This window comes from Oryctolagus cuniculus, chromosome 1 (genome assembly GCF_964237555.1).
Source record: "Oryctolagus cuniculus chromosome 1, mOryCun1.1, whole genome shotgun sequence".
NCBI lineage: Eukaryota > Metazoa > Chordata > Mammalia > Lagomorpha > Leporidae > Oryctolagus > Oryctolagus cuniculus.
In genome coordinates this window covers 12,817,486-12,836,444 of record NC_091432.1, presented here as the reverse complement: position 1 = coordinate 12,836,444, position 18,959 = coordinate 12,817,486, and the positions used below count along the sequence as shown (strand labels likewise).

Sequence of the window (18,959 nt, the reverse complement as noted above, 5' to 3'; positions counted from 1 at the left end):
TATTTGCAATTCCAGCTTCCTGCTAATGTATACCCTGGGAAGCATCAGGTGAGGGCTCAAGTACTTGCGAACTTGCCAGCCACATCGGGAGACTCAGACTGAGTTCCTGGCTCCTAATTCTGGCCCGGCCTAGCCCTGGCTGTTGTGGGCATTTAGGGAGTGAACAGGTGGATATGGGATTTCTCTATCTGTTAAAAAGGAAAAAAAAAAAAAAAAAAAAAAAAAACACCAAAAAACGGGGTGGAGGAGGGAAAGAAAAGCATCTCAGGTTTTAGACATAATATTTATGTCTTCCTTATAACAAAAATAAAAAGTAAAACACTAAGTGATAATATCTTTATCAATCTTCAGTATCAAGAAGCTTTCCAGTCTGTATCCAAATATGCTAGAAACACATTACAAATCATTGTCAGAAGTAAAAAATAAAAGTAGAAACGCAGGCACACATTTTCTTCAAGTATACAATTTGTTTTTATTTACAATACCCTATAAAAATGTAAATTTAGAAACTTTTACTTTAATTAGAACCAAACAAAAAAGATAAAGCACGGTAAGGAAGAAATAATAATCAAGTATTCACTTGATCAGTGTGAAGGGAAGGTAGGAAAGGCGCCTAACGGCAAGGTTCAGACAATGTGGAAGAAGTCTAGGTAATGTCACTGGGGAACAGCTGGTGGAGCCTGGAGCTTCAGAAGGGGAAAAATGGAGATGGAGAACAGGGGCAGCTGGCTATAATGGAGGATTTTACTGTTGTACAATACATGTATGTGCAAAATACTTATTCTCTTTAAATGTCATAGCCTGTCCCTCCTACTACATTCGAAAAAGTAAGAACAGCAGAAAGTAGATCAGAATGGTAATTAGAATTAATGTTTTAGTTTTCTTCAGGGCTAATAATCACTAGGGACCAAAACTCTTTATCCTGGTTGATTGCTGAATAGGAGAGGGGTAGGTAAGTGAGAAAGATCATGGAAGACCCTCACTGCTATTATTCAAACCCAGGCCCCTGGCTGCCTTGGAATGGGACTTGGGTGAGATGGAATAGCGAGGACAGCAGGTCTGCCCATCGTGTGGAGGAAACTGAAGAGCATACAGGTAAAACTTAGCTTCCATGGTTACATTTGAGGTTTTCTCCCATGGCATCAACTGAAAATGGGGAAGAAAAGTAAAAGCATGGCTTACAGAAGTAGTCTCAGGAAGACAGGGTGAGTGTGCAAAAAGCTACACTGCAGAAGCAGGTTTAAGTTAGGATCATCTTGGTGATCTTGAATGCACCTGAGGGGACAGGCTCAAGTATGCTGTAGTTGTAGCAAGAAAAAGGCTTAACCGTGTGCTGTTTCCATTAAAGAGGACCAAACAAAGGAAATAAAGGTGGGAGGAGAAAAAGGACTTCTCAGCCTAGAGGTTGGCATCAGCCAATTAAGAATTCTGATTTTATTAAACATGCTACAACCCTGTATTTATGGAAACCAACAGAACCCATAAAATTAATTAAAAGAGGGAATAGAAATAGATTAAAAATACGTCAGCTGGTTTTGTGTTTAGAAGTATGTGTCAATTAAATATTTTTCAATCTAAAACTGATTCTTTAAGGACCCTCTGGAGACCATATTAATGCATGTTTAGGGGTAAGTTTATGTATATATATATTTCTATGTTTTGATTTCTACTTGGTTTTCCTATAGTCATATTAATATGGGACAATGAAAAGAGATTTGACTAGGATGAGGGAAGGAATCCTTTGGTAGGCTATAATCTACTTTGAATTGTAGTAGTGATGTTGGGAAAAAGGGAGATATTATATTTGTATCTCTAGGGCAAAGAAAATGCAAAATTGAGAATTGAGTAAAAGGAGGACATGCAGAATTGTAACACAGAAGGTAAAGAAGAAACCAGCAGAAGTATCACCCAGCCAAATTTCACAGAGCAGTGGGAAACTACCTGGCACATGGAAACAACCCCTGCAACCAGGAGTTGATCCCACAAGACTTTGCTTTGGGCAATAAGCTACCTTCCCTCCCTCATTAAAAACACTCCATTGGTTGATGGCAGCAGTGCAGGTGGCAGCCACAAGGAGGTACAGGACACATTTGGAGATCTTTTATCGTATCCCCTGAACTAGCCTAAGGGTATAAAGAGAGAAAGGAAACTTGTTTGTATAAATAACTTAAAACAGAAGGCAATCTTTGCATTAAAATTACATTCTCATAACATAATACCCACAATTTAGTATTGTAGTCAACTTCTGTGAGGGCACTGTGGTACCCAATATCTTTACAACTAGTAGATACATATTTAGTAAAAGTCTTTAACATCTTCCACCAAATTCAGTTTTGGCCCCTTCCCCCCCATCATAACTTCTAAAGTGCCAACTGTAGCAAGACAGGAACTTTCTTGTTTCAAACTTACTGCAGTTTTGTCTCCAGCAAATTCAGTTTCTGCCGGTCAACATAGCGAGAAAAGAGGGACACTAGGTTTGTGGGCATAGAGATCGGCTTGGCCAGGGCTGCTTGGGGAATCCGGAGGAGTTCTCGTGTTGCCATGAACATCACTTCAGTCCTGAGGGAAAACCCATAACACTATGAGAAAAAAACCAGATTATCTGAAAGAACCTAAACTTCAAGAAGAAACCACTTCATACTGACCACTGGTTATTCTGCGTTGATTCTACAGCAGGGTCTGAATTCTGTAGGTCTTCCCCACGGCTCAGAAGGATGAGGAGCAATGATAGGCCAAACTAGAAAAAGAGACAGGGAATCAAACTCAACAGTAGAGCTAAACATCCTTCACCACTGTGGAAGGGTCCTGATGTCTGATGGGAGCTGCACTATCAAATAAACTCAATGCTGGGCTTCTCCGCGAAACCAGGCAAAGAGCAGACAACTCTGAGTGGAGAGGCTGTCTCTCCAGGCTTCACTTCTGGCAGTGGTGCCAGAACTTAGCCTTGGCAATGGAATGTCAATGTTCAGCAGTCCTCTCTGCTGCCCACCCTGAGAGGAAAAGATGACTTTTCCCTGCCATAATATGAGAATTGGCTTCTTCCCCTCCTCCCACTAGGAACCAAAATGGATTAAACAGGAAAGTCAAACTCAGACTAAGTTTGCTACAGAAAATTAAAATTCATGTAAACAAAAAGAAAAAAAAATCAGAGTTAAGATGTTCTGAACAAATAAAAATGGTGTTAAGGGGCCAGTGTTGTGGTGTAGTGGGTAAACTGACAACCTGTGATGCCAGCATCTCATATGGATGCCAGTTTGAGTCCCAGCTGTACCACTGCAGATACAGCTCCCTACTAATGTGTCTGGGAAAGCAGTTGAAGATGGCTCAAGTTCTTGGCCCCTGTACCCACATGGAAGACCCAGAAGCTCTTGGCTTTGGTCTGACCCAGCCCTGGCTGTTGCAGCCATTTGGGAAATAAATCAGCAGATGGAAACTCTTTAACTCTGTCTTTCAAATAAATAAAACAAATCTTAAAAAAAAAAAGCAAAAACAAAAATAACCAAAAAACCACCAACAACTTAGGAAACTGTACAAAGGGTGATTGATTAGGTTTTTTTTTTTTTTAATTGCCAATCTTTTTTTTTTTTTTTTGACAGGCAGAGTGGACAGTGAGAGAGAGACAGAGAGAAAGGTCTTCCTTTGCCGTTGGTTCACCCTCCAATGGCCGCCACTGCAGCCGGCGCACCGCGCTGATCCGATGGCAGGAGCCAGGATCCAGGTGCTTTTCCTGGTCTCCCATGGGGTGCAGGGCCCAAGCACCTGGGCCATCCTCCACTGCACTCCCTGGCCATAGCAGAGAGCTGGCCTGGAAGAGGGGCAACCGGGACAGAATCCGGCGCCCCAACCGGGACTAGAACCCGGTGTGCCGGCGCCGCCAGGTGGAGGATTAGCCTATTGAGCCACGGCGCCGGCTCTGATTAGGTTTTAAAGAAAAAAAAATCCTTGGGGCCAGCGCTGTGGCCCAGCAGGTTAACGTGCTGGCCTGAAGTGCCGGCATCTGATATGGGCATCGGTTTGAGTCCCAGATGCTCCACTTCCGATCCAGCTCTCTGCTATGGCCTGAGAAAACAGTAGAAGATGGCCCAAATCCTTGGGCCCCTGCACCCGCGTGGGAGACCTGGAAGAAGCTTCTGGCTCCTGGCTGCGGATCAGCGCAGCTCTGGCCCTTGTGGCCATCTGAGGAGTGAACCAGTGGATGGAAGACTTCTCTCTGTGTAACTCTAACTTTCACATAAATAAATAAATCTTTAAAAAACATCCTTATAAAAAGACAGTTTTACCCAGAAACAGAGGTTGTTAACAGGAGTCTAAAAGAGAAAAAGGATAAATAGATGTAGGGCTACTAAAACTCAACAACATACGTTAGAGACTCAACTGTACAAAATTTTTACTCAGGAGTAAAAACAGGAAACAGTCTCAATGGGCTAGGTTGAAAATGCAAACAGTGACACCAATATTCATTTATTGTGTACATCACAACTACAATGGGTCTTTTTTGAAAGGGAGCTGAAGTATCCTGGGACTCCAACCCACCTTCTGGAGTTTACCTCAGCAAATGTTACAAAGAAGGACAAGGAAGAAAAACTGGATCCCCGATGACACATCCTGAGCTACTATACCAGATGTATTTCACATGAAATACATAAAATTATATTTCTAGCCTGTTACTAAGAGCTTAATATAACTCCTGACAGAAAGAAGCCTTTGGTTCCAATTACCCAGCCATAGCAGACACTCTTTTTACCTGTAATTTAAACTCAGATAGCTATACAGTTCAGTAATATAAGAGGAAAACACTACCTTGTTCTGGAGCACAGCAGTGAGGTGAGGGTTGGAGGGTGCTGGTGCAGGTGCACTTTGAGGTAGGTTCATTAGCTGCTGCAGAAGGCTGGTGACGGTCACTGATGGCAGATGATAGAGGAGGAGAGAGAAGGGACTCAGTAAGCAGGGCAGCACCTACAAAATACAAACAAAGCATTATATCCTGGCAGCTGTGACCAACTGCCTGCCTACCCCCATTCAACAATGGTTGCAGCTGTCACCTTGGATAATATTTAAGGAAAAGGTGACAATTTTAGCAGATATGACTAGAAACTTAACAATGGGTTCAAAGATATCAACTGGAAACTTTTAAATCTCTATATTTGCAATGGAAATGCCAAGACACGCATGAATCAAAGATATAAAATCACTTTTTAATACATATGAAGATTCATGCTAAAACACTATTTTAACTTATTCCACAAATATTTAAATGCCTTACAAAGTACCAGGCACTGGAAGCTAATAACAAATGGTAAACAGAACACAGACCCTCAGAGATCTACAGTAAAGTAGGAAAGACTTGGTATTTCAATACATCGTGAGAAACACTGTATGACAGAATAAATTCAGAGTGTTCCAGAATTAGTGATAAGTATTTTCAGACTTAATTATATCTTACCTAGCTCATTGAGAAAATGGATGATTAGCCAATTCTCACAATTAGAGAAGCTAAGTGATCAGAAACTTAGTGTTCAGTTACATAGCAAGTACCCAGAAACAAAACCCAAGTCTGTCAAATTCTAACCTTCTAGTGATCCATTCCTTTTGCCAAGTGGCCCAGAATGAAAAGTTAAAATACAGAAAAACTGAGTTATAAAACATAAAATCAACAGTGCTTCCACGAACTCAAAGTAGACCTTTTTTGGGTGGCCTATTACTTTAAATAAAAAGCTTATGGTAATTTTACAACATATACAAAAACACAAAGAACAGTATGAGGAAGTTCATGTACCCCCCACCTACTTCAAATCAACATTTTGCCAAACTTATTAAATTGCTATCACATCATTTCCTCTAAAAGTACTTGTTTGCATCTCTATAACTTTTTTTCACAAAATCACACGTAACAAAATTAGCAAATTTAGTATCATCTAACATGTACTCAAAATTCAGATTTTTCCAATTGCCCCAAAAGTCTCTTTTAGCAGCCAATGTGTTCTAATCATGACTCAATCAAGATTCATACACTGTATTTGGCTGATAAGTCTTTTAAAATCTGTAATAGTTTCTGTACCACTGCCCAGCTCCCTTTATCATTTGTATTTTTTGCATTTATCCCATAGTTTGGACGGGGCTAATTGCATCTCCATGGTGTCACTTAACAGGTTCTGCTATACTTTCCCCCTATAAATTGACAGAATTGCAGGTCTGATTAGATTCAGGCTCACTGCAGGGGTATGGGGAGTAGAGGTGGTGTTGGTACTGGTGGTGGCAGGGGCATCGAAAAAAATTTCCTGGGTACAGCTGTGTGCTTTCTGTTACATCCCATCACTCAGAAGCACACAGTGCTTGGCTGTGCCATTTAGTAGTGATGACTGCATTAGTGTGGGTTCAGTTATTATCAGCCTGCTCCAACCACTGTATAGTTCTCCATCTGTTTTTTACCTAAAGCTATCAGCAATGAGAAATGATCACTGTCCAGATTGACTGGTTGCCCTTATATTAGGGCACACAAAATGGCCACTTTCTAATTTGATCCCTTCTTTTGCATTTATTAGCTAAATTCTTCTATAAAGGACTCTTTGTGTATTATCAACTCTCTGGTAACCATGCCATTTAGTTGAATTAGAAAGGCTGGATAGATTAATGCCTCTATCTTTTCCTTTGTTTACCAATTTTCAGAATAATGAGTTGAACTCCAAAGGTGTTCAATGTGTTTTCGGTATAATTATGAACTCGTTAAATATATTTGATATATTCTAATCCACTGCTTTACTTTTTCCTTCTGACACAAATCATCTCACTTTTGGCTAACGGGAGCCTCTTCAAGATTATCTATGCACCCTTTGGACTGGTCCTCAGTAATCTATTAGCTTCCTAGAATGAGATATTCCAGGATTATTTTGTACAGTTTATGCCTCAGAACTGGAATTACTACTACTTTAACCAATTGTTTCTCATTGGCTGAGAAACTCCATGAAGGCATGCATTTTTGTATTACTAGCTCCTGGCATCTAGAATGAGGTGCTGTATTTCTAGGATATGAAAGAGTATCTGGTACAGAGAAATATTCAATAAATATTTGCTGAATGAACAAAGCATGCCCAGTCTGGTTTTCATTTATGAGTTCCTGTGAGATAATGATGAACAAATGCCTCATTGCCTACAATTTATGTACTCTAAGTAGCTGTTACTTTTTGGTTTGGTCGTCTCTTATTCAAGTTCTTAAACTTTCCTCCAATCCATTTTTAATTCTTGGAATCTTTAAAAAATGCAGTGTCTCATCCTACTTTATTTTTTCCCATGATGAGACCTAAATTTCTCATTTATTTCTGCAGATGGTAAAATTTCAAGGGTCTAAGAATACTTTCAAACTCTTTCATGGCTTTTCACTTATAGCGTATCCTGACATCACTTGTTTTCTGGGGACAAACTACTCAGTTACGATTCAACCTGTTGCCTACTCCAACAGGTCCACTAATACATTTTATTACTCTGAATCTCACAATCATTAATATTAATCCTCTCTCATACTCTTAACAACTTGTTTTAAATTTTCTAAGATCAGTGAAAATTTTGCAAATCTGTCAAGTGCTTTGACAGCGATAAACAGAAACTCTAACCAAGAATTAACTTATAAACTTGATGATAATGTTTCAAATTTAGATTACAACAAAAATTATTTAAAAGCACTGGCTTGATTTCTGTGGGACCCCATTTAAGTCTACCAGTTAATGTTAAACTACTGATAACAGTCCAATGAGTGATACTTTATAGCTAGCAAAGTAATAAGACTAGAAATTTTCAACTTCAGTGGGTGTCAGATTCAGCTGGGAGCTTGTTAAAGACACAAAAGCCCTCCTCCTTGTAAATTCTAAGTCAGTAAAAGGGTAGTGCTAAATTATTTAATTCCCAAGTAATAAAGATACAGACCACATCTTCACAGTTCCATCAAGTAAGATGGAATTGTTGTTTTCTTCATGTTTAGAAACATGGTCCATATATCAAATATGTGCTTAGAAATATGGGTCTGGAGTACTCAAGATTCTGCTTTAATCAAATCAGGGGCTGGCGCTCTGGCATAGTGGGCTAAAGCCTCTGTGAGCAGCACTGGCATCCCACATGGGCGCCAGTTTATAACCTGGCTACTCCTCTTCCAATGCAGCTCTCTGGTATGGCCTAGGAAAGCAGAAGATGGCCCAAGTGCTTAGCCCCTGGTACCCACATGGGAGACCTGGAAGAAGCTCCTGGCTTGGGATTGGCCTAGCTTTGGTCATTGCAGCCATTTGGGGAGTAAACCAGCAGATGGAAGACCTTTCTCTTTGTCTCTCCCTGTCTGTAACTCTACCTCTCACATAAATAAATAAATAAATCTTAAAAAAAAAAAATCAAGCCATACTACCAAAAGTCAGAGAAAACAACACAAAGGGCGGAGAGGAAAAGAAATCTGGATTCTAGAAATCTTAACAACTAAAGACCTAAAGGCAACAAGTCCCTCATGGTGGATCACCTCATCTTGTGCATCCTTCTTGATAAGGAAAGGGAGGTTCCTGGCTGTAGTCATGAGAATGTCAGCTGCTTGCTCTGTGGAGAGGAAGGGAAGAATGCGGGCAACCATTCTCTTCCCTTTTCGGATACACATAATCTGTACAAAGTGGTCATCACTTGGCCTGCACAAGAAGAAAAATACCAACCAGGTCAGCAAGAACATATAACAAACTCTCATTTTGTCTTGCTTAGTTGTTACTGTATGAACATACTGCATTTATTTTCACAGCAATCTATAGTGCTAAATAGTGAGAATTACTTCTCCAACTCTCAAAACATAAAAAGTAAATGTTTGGGGCCAGCACAGTAGAGTAGTGGGTTAAGCCTCTGGTTGTGGCATTGACATCCCATGTGGGCATCAGTTCGAGCCCCAGATAATCCTCTTCTGGCTCTGTTCATTGCTAATGGCCTAGGGAAGCAGTGGAGGATGGCCCAAGTGCTTGGGCCCCTGAACCCACGTGGGAAACCTGAAGAAGCTCCTGGCTCTTCAGATCGGCCCAGCTCCAGCCATCGTGGCCATTTGGAGAGTGAACCAGCAGATGGAAGACCTTTGTCTCTATCTCTCCCTCTGTCTGTAACTCTACCTCTCAAATAAATAAATAAAAATCTTACAAAAAGAATACTTTTTTTTCATAAATGTAGAAAATTATCATTTCAAAAAGTTTACATTAGGGGCCGGCACTGTGGCACTGGCATCCCATATGGGCACTGGTTCAAATCCTGGCTGCTCGACTTCTGATCCAGCTCTCTGCTATGGCCTGAGGAAGCTGTCCTTGGGCCCCTGCACTCGACTTCCAGAGCCTTCCAGAGAAGGCTCCAGGCTCCTGGCTTCAGATTGGCACAGCTCCAACCATTTCAACCATTTGGGGAGTAAACTAGCAGATGGAAGACCTCTCTCTCTGCCTCTGCCTCTCTGTAACTCTGCTTTTCAAATAATCTTAAAAAAGTTGGTCAAACTATATGCATTAATTTGCTTTATTAGCTTTAAGTAACCACACAAGTATCACAATGGTTAACAGAACAACATCTGAAAATATATATAAGCCAAAGGAAAATAAAAACATTCATTATATCAAAGTTAATTTTGCTGTTACTATTTTGAAGAACCTTTTCGCTATGTATCGTATATGTATTTTTATTATTTCATGAAGAAATGGGCCCATGGAATTCATAGGCATTTGTAATAACTTTCTCTCTCAAATTCTTGGGAACACTTTTCCATGTCAATAAAAATATTTCATCTCCTATACATTTTAAACTTCGTAACTTTAAACTACATAACATCCCTAATACGTGGATAAACCACATTTATTCAACCAGTGCCATTAGCCCAACTCCAAAAAAGATGTGCTGAAAAGAAAGTGTTATTCTTTGCCCTAGATTAAAAGCAGTCTCTTCGAAAGGGCAAAGGGAGTGGGAGCCATTAGGAGATGAAGTCTGCTTGCATTCAGCAAACAAGTATTTGGTATTCACAGAATATTTATTATTAACAAGAGTCTTTTTCAGATAATGGGAGATAATAAAGAGAGACAGAGAAGAGCTTAGTATTCATTGGAAAATTGACTAGTATATAGCATATAAATATTCTATGGGAATCTCAAGGAACTAGAAATATTTACACTTCCTATATTAGCAGAAAAGCAACTACATAAAATTAGAAGGCTGGACATGTCAGTAATCACGAACCAGAATACAATCTGGTTAAAAAATAAAAGCCCAATTAATGTTCTTTACTGTACCTCCAAAACTTAGCATAGTCTTTAGTAAACATTAAACATGTATTTGCTAAATAATAAATACATTCAGAATACAGAGTATTTTTGTGACTGGAAATTATTAAGAAATGGTTTTATATGAAGTGGAATTTGAGTTAGATCAAAAGAATAGATCCTGAACCTACAATTATGGTAGGAAAAGGAAGAAATATAAAATTCAGGAGAGTCTAGCTAGTCTCCTGATTTCCTCAAAGTACACAATGCTTACCTCTCTTGTCCAGGCAATTTCCCCCTTAAGTTGTCATACATGCTACAAATTTTGTGCTTTCTTTCCTCCATCAGGGCAGGTCGCTCTTCTTCTAGACTTAAGAGGTAACGTCTCTCATAATCCTCCACATCAAGGAGTAAGCTATAGGTCTAAGGAAGAGACAAAAGCAGGCCAAACACAGGCTAGGTCAGGATCACAGAGCATTAAAGAACTTCCCAGTTTAGGATTATCAGATAGAGACAAAAGAGTGAAAACTCGAGAGAGAGATAAAAAAAAAAAAAAAAAAGTCAAACACTGAAATGACTTAAAAAGTTCCTCAAACATCATTCTTTACTCCTCCCTGATCGTCATCTAGCAAGTAAAGGTAGTAAAATAATTAAACTTAGCACTACCCAATGAAAAAAACAGTATCATCTCATTTTTTTACAGATGAAGAAATTCAGGGCAGCAGACAAAGGTTAAATAACTTGCCAAAGTCAGGAATGGAAATGACAGGCATGGTAGCCTGGTTCTGGACTCTATGCTCTTAACCACTCTGCTCTATGGCTTTGTGCCATTGTATTTATACTTTACAAACCAATTTCCTATATATATCTGATTACCCTGAGAACTCAGAATACAACCCATCACCCAGGGAGTACCCAATGAATATCTGTGAACTGACTTGACCTAATTAATCCATACACGAAACAATTTAATCTTTCTCCTCATTCTATCAGGCTTAGAAAATAACCCGCACAAAGCTATTCAGCTATAACTGAACAAGCTTGGACAAATGCCCAGTACTTTTAACTTTAACTACAGTGTTCTTTCCATGACGCCCAAGGTGAGGTGTATCACAATCCTTTCTAGAGTGCTGTGCTACAGACAGGCACTTAGATACATTCACTAATGAAAATCAAACACCAATTGCTTCCACTTCTTGTGTACATATACGTTTGACACTTATCTGAAACTAACTACTTCAACAAATTTAAAACTTACTTTTTCAATTATAACAAGGGTTTTTCTTCTTTTGTCTCGAACCTGTTTTTCTTTTGTCTCCTAAAAAAGATGAAGACTATTCAATGTGAACTCTTTATCTCTGTTAAAAAAAATGATGAAGTGTGCATTTCTAGATTCATTTGTGAAAATACTTGAGAAAAGAATCTTAACTCTCTGAGAGTTAATAACCTAAAACAATACTAGTGTAGACAAAGGAAAGTTTACTAAATCAAACCACAAACTATTAAACTGAATTCATAGATAGGTAAATGATAATTATAGAATACAGCAGCATATAAAGATATAGGAAAATCTTCAACACATAGAAAACAGTAAATTTTAAAAAAAGGTTTATTTATTTATTTATTTGAAAAGTCAGAGTTAGAGTGAAAGTGAGAGACAGACAGACAGAGAAAGGAGAGACCTTCCATTCTCTGGTTCACTCCCCAAATGGTTGCAATGACCAGGGCTGGACCAGGCTGAAGCCAGGAGCTTCATCAGGGTCTCCTACATAAGTGCAGGGGTCCAAGCACTTGGGCCATCTTCCGCTGCTTCCCTAGGCACATTAGCTGGGAGCTGGATTGGAAGTGGAGTAGCCAGGCTGGCGCCCATATGGGATACTGGTGCTGCAGACAGCTGCTTACACCATAGTGCTAGCACCAACAGTAATTTTTTAAATCAGTAAGCTGGAGTAAATATGATATATATGAATTTAAAAGTTTTGTACCAAAATAAACATACCTTTCTTTCTCACAAGGTGTCTTAAATTTATACTTTTAATTATTACACATTTGAAAGGTATAAAGAGAAACAGACAGACTTCCCAAATGCCTGTAATAGCTGGGGCTGGGCCATGGCCAAAGCCAGGTGCAAATCCAGGTCTTCCAAAGTAGTGGCAGAGACTCAACTATCATCTGATGCCTCTCAGGTGCCCATCAGCAAGAAGCTGGAATTACAAGTGGGGCTGTAATGTGAACTCCGGCACTCCAATGACAGGTGGGCATTCCAAGTGGCATTTTAACTGCTATGACCTCTCCACAAACTTTAAGTATTTTATTTATTTATTGGAAAGGCAGAGTGACATAGAAGGAGGGAGAGGAAAGCAGGGAAGGAGGAGAGAGAGATCCATCTTCCAGGCCAAAGCCAGGAGCCCAAAACTTCACCTGCGTTTCCCACATGGGTACCAGGGGCCCAAGCACTTGGACTGTTTCTACAGCTTTCCCAGGCATATTAGCAAGAAGCTACATCAGAAACAGAGCAGCCAGGACTTGAACCAAGCACTCCAACACAGGATGCTGGCCTTGCAAGCCACAGCTTAAGCCTATGTGCCACAATGCTAGCCCCCTTTCATAAACTTTTTGAAATATACTTGTAGATGCTGTCTGAACCAAAAATTATCTAGTCCAGAGACTCCTGCCACCCCAGGCCCAGTCTGGATGCCTTAGAAATGAAGGTACTAATATCAGCGTATCTGTGGAAAACCAGAATGCTGTAACATTTCAGACGGAAGTTCTGGGTTAGACTATGAACAATTCTACCATGCCTGATCTCATTTCAGTGAGCCCCAAAAAAGTGGTGAAGGCCCACCCATTCTTAAAAATACAATTTTGCTTAAACTTACATCATCTTCACTCCGAGATGTCACAACAGCATCGATCATTTTTCGAGGATTATTCACACTAGAGACAGTAAGCTTTCCCAAGGAGCCCTCAAACTGCACTGTAAGAATAAAAAATTTTCAATAAAGTAAAAACTCAGCAATATAGTAAGCAGTATTCAAAGATCTTTACTTTTCTCTGTTCTTTATTCATAGTATACTACAAAAGCAGATTATTTGACCTATCCTTTGTTGCAATAATTATCACAATAAAAGTCTATTGTACTTTCTTCCCCTTTTACCTATTTGAGTGATACTGAAAATTGTAACAGGTTTTAAAAAATTCTGAAATTTCAAGAGCCTGAAAGGTCCTCTGTCACACCACGCATTCTATGCTTGAACAAAGGCTGATCTTTGCATTTATTAAAGACAATGGTATTTTGTAAGTAATTTTCAAATATCTGGATCTGTTTATATGTATGTCTGACTCAATTTTAGCACATCAATAGCATTTTAAATTTCTCTTACAGGCCTGGGGATTAGGATCTTACCAGGTTTGTAAGCATGCTCCAGTTTGGCCACCTGAGGAGTGATAAGCTTGGTGCGTTCTTTTTTAGGGCCATCACCTTGTATTTCTTCAGCAGCTGAGAGCTTCTCCAGTTTTTCAAAGTAATTCTATCACATGAGAAGGTAATTGTAGTTGCAACACAAGCACAAAACATGGCTGGTTTTTTCGTTCAATAATTAATTTGGATAGTGGCAGTAACACAAACTTGAACTCTAGAAATGTTAAGACTGCTAGAAATTTACTTTATTAAAATATTCTACCCTTCACAAAGGTTTTCCATGGAAATATCTCTAAAATTAGCCTGTCGGTGTTCTTTTCCATTAAAAACAGAATTATTTATTTGACAGAGTAAGGGAGAGAGAGAAAGGAGAGACAGAGGGAGAGAAGTCTTCCATCTGCTGATCCATTCCCCAAGTGGTCAGGCCTGATTTAGGTCCAAGCCAGGAGACTGGAACTCCATTTGGGTCTCCAATGTGGGTGGCTGGGCCTGAGTGTTTGAGCCATCCTCCACTGCTTTCACAGATGCATTAGCAGGGAGCTGGATGGGAACTAGAGCAGCTTGTGCTCCAAAATGGGTTGCTGGCATTGCAAGCAGCCACTTAACTCACTGTGCCACAACACTGGCCTCTTTTGCAAAAAAACAAAAACAAAAACAAAAACAAAAAAAACAGTTACTTGAGAAGTTACTTGAGAGACAGAGAGCAAGTGGGTGAGCAAACTCTTACCCAGGTTCACTCCCCAAATGCCTGCTATGGCTGAAGCTTGGCCTGGACTGAAGTCTAGAGCTAAGAATGCATCCAAATCTCCCGTTTAGAAGGCAAGAAATCAGTTATTTGAGGTATTACCATTACCTTCCAGAAAGTCAGCACAGGGAGGGAGCTTGAGTTAGGAGCCAGAGCAGGAAACTGAACTCGGGTGGTTGCAATGTGGGATATGGGTGTTTTGACCAGCAGGCTAAACACTGCTCCAGACTATCAATATTTTTAACAGAAAGAACCACATTATTGACTCCAAAAGAATTGAAAACATTGGTCTGAGGGCCTCTACTTGGAAGAATCCAAAGTCACATAGCACAGTAGTGTCTCCAACTTGAAAAGGACAGAATTTGCTTAGTCAATTTCACCCATCTGAAAACTACCTCAAAAGAAACTACCAATATTTAAATGAACACCCTCATCAATGTAAGAGGGCAGATTATTATCCTTGAAATTAGCAGAGTATTTACCTGATAATAAAAATCATCTAGGTAGGGATCAGTGCTTTGCAGCTGCATCATCTGGATTTTGGAGACCCAATCCTTTTCCCGCTGCAACATGAGGTTGGCATAGGGGTCCTTTCGGAGATGATCCTGATGACTGCTCCGATGACTTCCTCTATCTCCTGCACCATTAAGATTCCGATGCTGACTGAAGAACAAACATGTCATACTCACTCCAAGTGGACACATTAATTAAGCCTTTTAACAACAGAGGAATAAATCAGGCCAAATAAAGATTCTTCTCAGCTTATGTTTAAAAGATAATGAAAAAGGGTTGAGTCAATAGAATTTAAGAGGAAACAGCTATGCAATACATAATCAAGGAAATAAAACCAAGATTTGAGTATCTTACCATAACACTTTCACCACAGATGTTTGTATAAGCCTCACAATAGCCCTATGAAGTAGTTTTCTTTTGTCCACTTTAACAAACTGAGCCAAAGAAAGATCAGGTAACTTGTCTAAAGTCCTACACCTGGTTTGACTATACAGTTTATACACATTTTTAAAACTTGTTAAAAATAATGAAATATTTCAAATATAGACAAAAGTCCAGAATATACAATAATAAGTATTTATTTACCCACCATTTTGATGTAGTGAAAAAAAATTTGCTCATAATTTATTATAGCAACACAAAATTACATTTACAGTTGAAGGCCTCTTGTACTTCTCTGGATCCTGGTTTCCAGCTTCCCTTCCTTCACAGAAGAACCACTTTTCTACTGGCATGCATCCTGTTTTACACTTTTATTGTATGTGTCTACCTTTAAATATTACACAGTATTATTCTGCATGCCCTTAAATCTGATTTGAGACATGTAATTCTGCTTCATTCAATATTATGTTTTTCATAATTTTACCATACTGATAATATACCAGGTAAACAACAAAAAATAGAACTGCTAGTGTAAGGCATATTCACACTTTCAATCTTATTCTCTACTGTCAAATTCTCTCTCAATAAGCTGTATGCTCCATCCTTGCCAACACTGACAGTGGTGCAACACTTCAGGTTTTACCTGTCTGAGGAAGTTAACTGGTTACTTAATTTTAATCTACATTTTTCTGATGTATTTTCATTTTTTGAACCACTGGGATTGCTTGTATTGCGAGTTTCATGACTTGTCTACAGTACTGTTCATTTATAGAAATTTAATATTTTAACAGTCAAATGCATAATTCTTTTTATGGTTTGTATTTTTTGTCTTTTTTTTTTTTTTTTAAAAGATTTATTTATTTGAAAGACAGAGTTACAGAGAGAGGCAGAGACAGAGAGGGAGGTCTTCCATCTGGTTCACTCTCCAGATGGCCGCAAAGGCCAGAGCTGCGCCGATCCGAAGCCAGGAGCCAGGAGCTTCTTCCGGGTCGCCCACATGGGTGCAGGGGCCCAAGGACTTAGGCCATCTTCTGCTGCTTTCCCAGGCTATAGCAGAGTTGGATCAGAAGAGGGGCAGCTGGGACTAGAACAAGTGCCCATTTGGGATGCCGGTGCTTCAGGCCAGGGCTTCAACCCGCTGCGCCCTAGTGCCAGCCCCTAGTTTTTGTGTCTTGTTTAACTAAGGGTTCATACTAGTTTATTCTACCCCCTCCCCCCCCCGCAAAAAATATTCTGGGATGTTTCTGCAAGTGAGAAGGAATCACACATACTCGCAGAAAAACAGAATTTGAAGGCTAAAGACATCTCAGTTATCTTTGATGTTACAGCTTGGATAATAGTTTGGATGTCTTCCAAAAGTCCATGAATTGGCACTTGGGCCGCAAAGTCTTATTCTAATTTTAACGGATTAATGTTAATGGTTACTGAATTAAGGATGGAGATTTGATATAAGGCATTTAGAAGGCAACTCAAAGGTAAGGTCTTTTGGTCACTGGGGGATTGCCCTCAAGAAGTACTTCCTATGAAAAAGAGCTGATTATATCAGCTGAGCATCTTTCCTGGCTCAACACGTAATCCCTTCCTTCATCCTCCAGCCTCGCCAGCTACTGATCTTGGACAGTGAACCTCCAAAATTCTAAGCTGAAATAAACTTTCCTTTCTAAGTAGCTCCATTCAGGCAATTTAAATGCAGTAGTGAAAAGCTAATATATTTGGTTTTTTATTTAATATAGATGATTATAGAATATAAGTTCCATTAAGGTAGGGATTTTATCTGTTTTGTTCTTTTTATTTATTTTAATTATATATATTTATGGATCACAGTGTGATAATTCAATACATGTATTCAATGTTTGAAGATTAAGTCCGGTTAGCACTTCCATCTCACTAAATATTAAAAAATCTTCTTTAAAAATTAAAGTTAGTTGTACATTTTTATTGGGTACATTGTTTTACTTTTAACCCCCAAAACCTACCATGGTGTGTGGTACCAAGGTGGGATCCCATACATAAAGACATGTTTCTATTTGTCAAATGAGGATTAGATAATTACAGGCAAAAATAGTGACCACTGAATTCACATGAGATCCAAATGCAAGGTTGGCCACCATATTTTAGGAGTATCTCTAATCTGAGAAGGTTAAAATAAAAAGGTAGTTAAGAAGAAACTTTTAATTCTGGTAGTTGGGCTGGTGCATTAAAAACATAAAATGACAACATTTCTGATTTGACATTACCAGCAAAATAAGCTAAAGATAGTACATTTACTTCAAAAGTAAACTAAATTATTAGCATCTTGTTAACAGTATGAAAATCAAAAGCTGAATTAAGAGATCATAAGGGAGTAGGATGAGTACTTACTTTCTGTTCTGTTGCTGTCTCTGATGCAAGAGTCGACGGTGCTGAGGATGAAGGTGAGTTGTGTCTGGTCTAAACATTGGGGCCTGAGATCTAAGAACAGTGGAAAAAAGGGTTCTCAATTCTGTTCTGATGATTTGGGGAAACAAGCACTGGTGCTCAGTCACTTTGAAACAAATTTTTATTTACTTAATTGAAAGGCAGAGACACACAAAGAAAGAGGCAGAAAGATCGTCCCATCTGCTAGTTCACTTCTCAAATGCCTGCAAAAGCTGGGGCTGGGCCAGGATGAGACCAGGAGCCTAGAACTTCATCTGGATCTCCCCCAGGGGAAGCAGGGACCCAAGCACTTGAACCATCACTATCTACTGACCCTCAGCGTGAGCTGGATTGGAAGTGGAGGCACTGATATTGGGCACTCAGGTATGGGATGGGATATCCCAGGTGGGAGATTAAACCTGATGCATCACAATGCCTTCTTTGATGAATTGACATTTTAAAGAATATTATCAGTCAGTCCTGGATAACTTCATATAGTTTCACCCAAGGGACTTCTACAGTCTCTCTCTCTCTCTTTTTTTTTTTTTTTAACTTTATTTGAAAGGCAGTTAAGAGAGGGAGAGAGGGACCTGCACTATGGCTCAGTGGGTTACTGCCCTAGCCTGAAGCGCTGGCATCTCATATGGGCACTGGTTCAAGACCCGGCTGCTCCACTTCCAATCCAGCTTTCTGCTATGGCCTGGGAAAGCAGTAGAAGATGGCCCAAATCCTTGGGCCCCTGCACCCATGTGGGAGACCCAGAAGAAGCTTCTGGCTCTTGGCTTTGGATCAGCTCAGCTCTGGCCATTGCGGCCATCTGGGGAATGAACCATCGGATGGAAGATCCCTCTCTTTCTGCCTCTCTCCCTGTGTAACTCTGACTTTCAAATTAATAAATAAATCTTTAAAAAAAAGAGGGAGAGAAATATCTTCCATTTGCTGGATCACGCCTCAGTGGTCACCATAGCTAGAGCTGAGCCAGACCACAGCCTGGAACTCCTTCCATATCTCCATATCTTCTGTATCATTCCACTGGCAGGGCCCAGGCACTTGTGCCATCTTCTGCTGTTTTTCTAGGCACACTGGCAGGGAGCTGGATAGGAAGTGGAGCAGCCAGGACTCAAACTGGTGCGCATATGTTGGCATCAAAGGCAGTGCCACAACGCAGGCCTCTGCTAGAGTCTTTTCTAACGAGACCTTGTAGAAGCAAAAGATAGACTATTTTTTAAAATATATCCTCCCTGAAGCCTTAGTTCTCAAT

At 39.7% G+C, this 18,959-nt stretch overlaps 1 protein-coding gene across 2 annotated transcripts in view; it reads right to left on the bottom strand.

Annotated features, from left to right (window-relative positions):
• Positions 1–447: 447 nt before the first annotated feature.
• Positions 448–18,959, bottom strand: part of PATL1 (PAT1 homolog 1, processing body mRNA decay factor) — a 34,688-nt gene continuing 16,176 nt past the window's right edge. For both annotated transcript variants that reach the window (XM_002709181.5, XM_070069887.1), the window contains 11 exons: positions 17,663–17,752; positions 14,890–15,070; positions 13,648–13,771; positions 13,121–13,218; positions 11,500–11,559; positions 10,516–10,664; positions 8,495–8,654; positions 4,801–4,956; positions 2,646–2,737; positions 2,410–2,559; positions 448–2,123 (listed from right to left, as the gene is read on the bottom strand). In XM_002709181.5, the coding sequence (XP_002709227.1) occupies positions 2,102–2,123; positions 2,410–2,559; positions 2,646–2,737; positions 4,801–4,956; positions 8,495–8,654; positions 10,516–10,664; positions 11,500–11,559; positions 13,121–13,218; positions 13,648–13,771; positions 14,890–15,070; positions 17,663–17,752 (1,282 nt within the window). In that variant the 3' untranslated portion in view covers positions 448–2,101. The remainder of the gene's footprint in view (positions 2,124–2,409; positions 2,560–2,645; positions 2,738–4,800; positions 4,957–8,494; positions 8,655–10,515; positions 10,665–11,499; positions 11,560–13,120; positions 13,219–13,647; positions 13,772–14,889; positions 15,071–17,662; positions 17,753–18,959) is intronic.